This window comes from Oryza glaberrima, chromosome 12 (genome assembly GCF_000147395.1).
Source record: "Oryza glaberrima chromosome 12, OglaRS2, whole genome shotgun sequence".
Classification (NCBI taxonomy): Eukaryota; Viridiplantae; Streptophyta; class Magnoliopsida; order Poales; family Poaceae; genus Oryza; species Oryza glaberrima.
In genome coordinates this window covers 22342496-22349452 of record NC_068337.1, presented here as the reverse complement: position 1 = coordinate 22349452, position 6957 = coordinate 22342496, and the positions used below count along the sequence as shown (strand labels likewise).

General features: G+C 38.2%; 2 protein-coding genes across 2 annotated transcripts; both read right to left on the bottom strand.

The window, feature by feature from the left end:
• LOC127758044 (B3 domain-containing protein LOC_Os12g40090) lies at positions 1-1876 on the bottom strand. Its single transcript, XM_052283662.1, has 4 exons — positions 1757-1876; positions 983-1438; positions 645-878; positions 1-476 (listed from the first exon to the last, which is right to left on the bottom strand). Exons 1-4 carry the CDS (start codon positions 1874-1876, stop codon positions 198-200), a joined length of 1089 nt encoding a protein of 362 aa, XP_052139622.1. The 3' UTR covers positions 1-197.
• Positions 1877-3080: 1204 nt separating this feature from the next.
• LOC127757991 (B3 domain-containing protein LOC_Os12g40080) lies at positions 3081-6207 on the bottom strand. Its single transcript, XM_052283584.1, has 7 exons — positions 6134-6207; positions 5426-5543; positions 4750-5173; positions 4461-4672; positions 4010-4277; positions 3714-3904; positions 3081-3495 (listed from the first exon to the last, which is right to left on the bottom strand). Exons 1-7 carry the CDS (start codon positions 6205-6207, stop codon positions 3235-3237), a joined length of 1548 nt encoding a protein of 515 aa, XP_052139544.1. The 3' UTR covers positions 3081-3234.
• Between the last annotated feature and the right edge of the window lie 750 nt (positions 6208-6957).

The window sequence follows — 6957 nt, the reverse complement described above, 5'->3', positions numbered from 1 at the left end:
TCCATATTTACATAACAAGAGAGTTTAGCCTCATGGCACATAGATCACCTGCATCATACAAATGTGCCACCAGCTACTTCCAGCTCAGTTCTTACTGCTACATAAAACACACATGCTTGCAGACGCCACATTTGCACATTACATATATAATACTACCACAGTCTACATATAATTTAACAGAGGAGGATGCCTGGAACTTAGCCCAGTAGAACAAACCGGTTATCGGCCTTGCCAATGACATGAACAGTCATGGTCGGTCGCCTTGCGCCTTTCATCAGCTCAAAGATGCAGACATTTCCCTCTCGCAGCCTGTTTTCGCGGATGAACTTGATCCATCGATGGCAGTTGAATCCCCTGGTTGTGTTTGAAAGGTAGTAGTATTTGACAGACCACTTCTGTTTTCTGTTTGGTCTTATCAGCAGGATGTCATGTGATTTTCTCTCAAGATGATCAGCTGCAAATCTAGTGGGGACGATCTGGATGGACAACATTAACTGGAGTCAGCTCAAAGAGTACTATTTGTGAAACATAAAGATTTTTTACATGAAAATTTCTTCGCTTTTATATGACGATCTAAGTTAGCGCGCAAAAAGTTGTATACGAGATTTTTGTTTTGATCATAACAGCTGAATAATTGGACTGACCAGGATGTTCCTGCGACGAACATGCGCCGTCTGCAGAACAACTACAAACACAGGATTGCCTGGTTGCAGGGATACCAAACTGAATATCTCATCTCGTTCCTCGCCAGTCAGGTAATTGGCAAACCTCGTGTAGTGGTAGTCAGCATGTTCATCATCATCAGTATTCTTTTCCTCAATCACATGCCAGTGGCTACAGTTTGGATCTTCAGGTTCCTTCCCTGTTGAAAATTCACAAATTTCCATAATCTTTATCTGTTAACAAAATGAATAAGTAGAACATATTTTTGGCTTCAGGCTTATTTCACAACATCAAATCCTCAAAAGAACATTCTAAAACACTGCTTACTTGGATTAGTCTTGGTCTTGCCACTCAATTTCTTTGAAGTAGAGGCCTTGTGAGGCGATCCAATTAGAACTGATGGTGTGCTAGTATCTTCAGAATCACTTGAAAGATATTGCCCAGCAACCTGACCGCCTATACTGTTGAAATTCTTGCACATGTAGCTGTTCTTTTTACCAGTGAAGAAGCAAGACACTTTCTCACAGCCACTTGCATCAAAGATTAGTACATCAAAGGAACAGCTGCCATTGCCATGGCCATTGCAAGTGAAGAACAGGAGGTCATTCTCCTGCAATTCATGAGCCTTGGCAAAATCCTCCCATCCTGATTTGAGGATCAGCTCATCAGCAACTTTTGCGACGCCGACACGCCATGTTTCGCCGCTGGGTGATTTCAGGTTGAACCCTTTGGTGATCTGGCCACTGAAAATCTCTGCAACCTTCTCAGGTATGCTCTGAAATGAAAACACAATTTTAAACTTTGTTGGATGATACTGCAATATGATTTTTTTAGTTGGCCGGATGAATGCCGTGTCTAATTAGCAGGTACTGAAAGTCTGAAAACGGAATTGCAGAAAAACACTGATTCTTTCAGGATGATTATACTTTTCTGCAATGCCACTTTGACATACAAACTCTACTCTTAACATAGTAATATATGAAGCCCACACACTATATCCTACCAACACCATGGCTTATTTGCATATCTTCCTTTCAGTAATCACAAGTTTTAACAGCTTGAAATGACAAAAACCTGAAGAAAAGATACTTACAATGCCATGAGCAAAATCCCCTGTCATGAGCCTGAAGAAACGAATCCTGCTCACATCCATGTGCTCCCTGTAGTAGTGCTCCTGCCACTTTCTGCAACTCTCACACCCCTTCTCACCCATCACCTATACCTGCATCGCATTACATCTCAGATGATGCAAGGCATGAACACCTCAAGGAAGAGAGAAGACAGTTCTTGCCTTTCTCTTCTTGCATTCTCCGGTGAATGTGAAGCTGATAATCTCTTCTCCTTGATGTTAACGAGGGGGAGTGTTTTTATGAGGTGAGAGGGGTTGGTGCTGGTTAATGTGTGATTTGACATGAGCAGGTTGCTTATATCCACTGAGCTAGTGCTCATGGTCATTGCTCACTGACAAGTGGGGCCAACTTGGTATGTTCATTAGGATCGAGATTTCCAAGTCTTGGAGTGAGGTAAAGTTGGCAGTCAACCAGTAAGTGGAGTAAACAGTGAATGAGAGTTGATTACTTACGCTGAAAAGAATAACTAGTAAGATTTATTTCGAGAGGGAAAAAAAACTTTTTTTTTCTCCTTGCAGTACCAAATTGTTGTCAAGATGTGTCAAAGAAACATCAAGTAAAATTAATATCACCCAAGCAAATATACTCTCAACAGAATAACTTGAGATTAACTAAATATTAAATATTAGCTTAATAATCTAGAATAGTCGTTACCTTAAGCTTCAAATCACCAGGCTCGGTCACTCGGACCAAGTTTCACCGTATGTGTACTATTGGATAATTTTTTTTGCTCCCTCTATCTCAAAATAAATTACTTTATTTCTAAATAAATTATTTTCTATGTCATTTCCTGCACTCGATCCATAAATCAAGAAATTTTATTCTTCCAATACTTTTTACCTATCCATCATCTAATACTATTAGCTTTTCTACTAATAATGGGTACTTTAGTCTTGTACCTCCTAGGTAAGACGTTGTTCTTTTTACCTTATAAAAGGAGCTACTATCTGGTTTTTCATGGACATATTTTTTTTCTAAATATTTTATATATAGACGTTTCTTAAAATCATCAAATAAATTCATTTTTATGTTTGTAATAGTTAATACTCAATTGATCATGCGATAATAATTTCTTATTTCACACGCTACTAAAAATCCCATCCTACAGTGTTTCGACAGGGCCTAAAAATCTTCCTTGGGTGCTAGGAGATTTTCTTTAAAGGAATACTCCCTCCGTCCCATCTTAAATGCAGTTGCGGGTTTCTATGTCTAACGTTTGACTATCGTCTTATTTAGGCACTGGGCTAGAAATTGTAGTTGGGACTGCACTTGATCCCAATCCATATCTCGGTAATGATATATACTTATATAGGTTCATGAAAGTTCATCCTTCATAGCATTCAGACTGGATAAACTAGCTACAAGCATTACCATTTCTAACTCAAAAGCACTGCCATTAACTATTTACAAAAGGGCAACATCACCAACATCAAAAGATGGATCAGCAGAACTCAGATTTTCGGATGATATGGACCATCATCATGAGCTTCTTCTTGTTTTTCATGAGCTGGAAGAGGCAGATATCACCTAGTTTTATTTTGTTGTCATCGACAAATTTCCCCCATCCTCCACCAAGTTTATGAACTTTGTTATTGATCTTGAATACAGCCTTATACTTGTAGCTCTTATTGGGCAGTCGAAGCCTCATAATTTTGTTCTTCTCCCGTGGGAGATATTTGGCAGCATATTTTGCACTGAAGCACTGATTGCATATGGAAAATGTAAGTAGAAATACAAGCAAAATAGTAACAGAGATTGCATATGGAAAATGTAAGTAATAGTATAAGCAAAACAGTAGCAAGTATGACAGGAAACCAGTGAGAACTTTCTCCTCTATGATTTTCTGAATCAGCAGAGAATAAACTTGGCTTTTAACTTTATATTTATTTTTTACTTTGTAAAATAGCGATTCTAACTCACCATATATCTTGACCTGCCTCTAATGAAGCTTTCCCGCATGACAGCTACAAAAATGGGGATTTCGGATTGAATAGCTTGTACTTTGGCTTCCACTTTTATTTTAAGCTGACCAGATAGAGTGGTAAATCTTGACACAATGTAGTTAGGCTTACTAACTCCATGCCTAGGAAACTTGGTGGAAGGAACACATCCTGGAAAAAAAAACATTCACAAATTGGTCATTAGTCAGAAACTCAGAATGTGCTCCAAAGATTAATTAAATATCTCAAGGGTATTCCAAACACGAAATATATAACCTGGCGGTTTTGGGTGATGGCTCTGCTTCAAAGGATGAAATATCAATGCAACTCCCCTCTTGTTTTTTGATGCTTCGAATACGCAGATATCACCTTCTTGCAAATGATTGTTGCGAATGAAGTCCAACCAACCAGTTGAAAGGGCATACTGATCATCAGTGTCAATGTCCAAACTGATATCCCATGTCATGCTACGACCAGAATGACATAGTTTGATGGTCTCATTTTTGTCAAGAAGGTAACTGACAGCATAATCCTTCGAGATGGCCTATTCCAAATGATTCAGGACTATATCATTTTTTACAAGCTTTCATTAATCATTAGTACAGATGAATAATTCAAGACACAAGTTGCACTTATCAAACAGGTCCTAACGAACACAAATGTTTTAGAAAATTCAAATCAACAAAAATTTCACCTGCTGAGTACACAACATAAATTTAAAACATACCAGTAATCCGTCAGTCGCACTTGCTTTGTCCATGACTGTGATGTAAAATGGAATTTGAGGTTTAATTCTCTTCTCAAGAGCATCTACTTCTGCCTTTTGTGCACTGGTCATATTGCACATCCTTGGTAACGAATAGAAAGACTTGGTTGCCTTCTGGACGTTGGCCAAATCCACGGGTTCATCAAGTTCTTCAGAAGATGGGACCCTTTCAGCTATATTTGTAATTCCAACAGTGTGAATTTTAGTACAAGGCAGTGCAGTTATTTAGAAATGTAAATAAAATATTTACTTGGTTTCCATGAAGGAGAGTTTGCTGGATTTATCTCTGAAGTTTCCTTACTGTGACCAGAGCTATCAACATACAGCTTAGCTGACTTTGCATTCCTTTTCAATTGAGTATGATTATTATGAGAGATGCTCCTTTGTTGTACACGAGGAAGCTGTTCCGTTATGATACAGGGTAATTCTTTCTCACAAGCACTTGGATCATAAATCCAGACTTTGAAGTGGGAGTTTCCACTGTATATGAACACCAAAATGTCACCCTTTTCAAGCTCATAAGCACTGGCAAATCTTTCCCATCCAGATCGGAGGACAAGATTGTTTAGTTCCTTGGCAACTTGAACTTCATATGTTTTACCATTGCGAGTTTCGAGTTTGACTGTTCCAGACATCTGCCCTCCGAAATTGCGTGCAAACTTCGCTGGTATAGTCTGCAGGAATAAAAGAATTATTTTTTGTGGATATATGAACCACAGATAATTTGCAGTAACGTCGAGAATGAAAATTGCAGTAATTTCCTTTCTTAAAATGGTGATGAAACACATAGGTACCGATAACAACTACTCAAAAGCAAATTTGAGTTTTGAATTTCTGTCTCCAATTTTAAGAATTAAGATCAGCACATTATCAAACTATAGAAGATACATATTTGACTACACGAATAGCATAACTGGCAGTCTTACCACTCCATTTTTGAAATCAGTAATCATAACCTTGATGAAACTCTTTCCGTGATTGTCCATGTGGAGCCAATAATGATTTGCAACACAATTCTTGCAGACTCTGTGAGATTTTTCCATCCTGTGGCCACTCCAACCATGTAAATTGAGATGAACTTGTTAGAGAGTTTAAAAATCTATGCAGTTGCTCGCCACAGATACCATCATACCAACAGGCAATATTTCGTGTATAACGGTATACATGAAAGTGTGTGGGAAACAACCCTAAAAGTTTTGTAATTCACCAATTTATGACAGTTAGTAGGTAACAAAGTATAGAGCAAATATGGCATACTAAAGAACTCCCCAAATGCTATTTGAATCACAAAAGGTGTCTCGTTCAACAGAGTTGGCACAAGCCGACTCCATTGATTAAAAGTGCGTCAATGCATAGTTTGGCTGTTCATTTATCAAAGAAAAATATCATTCATGAATACATAATTATCCAAAACAATTTGTCAATACATATCTTGGATAAATGTTCACGTATCAATACCTAGCTTGGTTGTATCAACACATAACTTGGCTGTACTTTTAAATTAAAAGAAGCCCCCCTAAATAATTCACCAAGACAGTAGGAGGTTAAGCATTTAAGGGCTCATGCATCTTTGGATAGTCCTCATTTGCATGATCCAAAGATCAAAACAGAAAGAAAAATGATAGGAGACATACCTTTGCCGATCTGCTCTAAGAGCTAATTTTCCATGTTTCAGCAGAGCTGAAGAAGCCAGCCACAATGCAACCATGTCCAAGCACCGGCAATAGATATAGACCTGACAGGGCATCAACCAATCATGATGTGCTTTGCCATGTGACACTCTCTGACCAATGGCTGACAGCATATATCCATTGTTGAAAAAAGCCTGACCTAGAAATCCATTCTGATAGTAGTAGATGCCAAGAGAAGCATAACATTATTACTACTGGGAACTTTTGTCTTTTGAGTAGCAACTGCAAAGAATCTACTGACATAACTGGTAGTATCATTTCTTCTTTTTTTCAGCAAGTCTGAGATAAGAAAGGGCAGCCAGCAATGTTTGAAGAATGTTGTAGTAGATTTTTGTTAGTATCTTGTGGCACAGCTAACAACTGGATATTACATGTCAAGGTTTATTTTTGTCAATTTAAAATCCATTGTGAAGAAAACGAGTAGAACTGATCAACAAGGGAAAGGAAAGCAACAGGCTTCAACACTAGTCCAGTGAAGACACTGATACTGCACTGCATTGGTATCCTCGACAAGATCTTTCTGCATCTCTGGTTGATGAGAATCAGCCAGGAGCCCAGGACCTTTCTGCCACAGGCATCAAGTATGATTCTTGTCCAACAGAAGTAAAAACAATTCTAGATTGGAATATTTGAATAAGAAATACATTTGGAGTTTTGGATCAGTACAAACCCCTGTGTAACCAAAAGGTTGCATTATTCAGCTCAAATTTCTAGTTAGTTATCTTCATCTGATTCATCAAGTTTCCACAAGCATAATTGCATGCTGT

Bases quoted from the DNA above. Each gene is read 5' to 3' on its own strand.
- LOC127758044 (XM_052283662.1), bottom strand. From the start codon at position 1,876: ATGGGTGAGAAGGGGTGTGAGAGTTGCAGAAAGTGGCAGGAGCACTAC. The intron at 1,439-1,756 runs GTAAGTATCTTT...TTTTCATTTCAG, and splicing joins GGGATTTTGCTCATGGCATT to AGCATACCTGAGAAGGTTGC. The intron at 879-982 runs TGTTTTAGAATG...ATTATGGAAATT, and splicing joins AGACTAATCCAAGTAAGCAG to TGTGAATTTTCAACAGGGAA.
- LOC127757991 (XM_052283584.1), bottom strand. From the start codon at position 6,207: ATGGTTGCATTGTGGCTGGCTTCTTCAGCTCTGCTGAAACATGGAAAA. The intron at 4,673-4,749 runs GTAAATATTTTA...TTACAAATATAG, and splicing joins CTCTCCTTCATGGAAACCAA to CTGAAAGGGTCCCATCTTCT. The intron at 3,496-3,713 runs GTGAGTTAGAAT...ATATGCAATCAG, and splicing joins GAGGCAGGTCAAGATATATG to TGCTTCAGTGCAAAATATGC.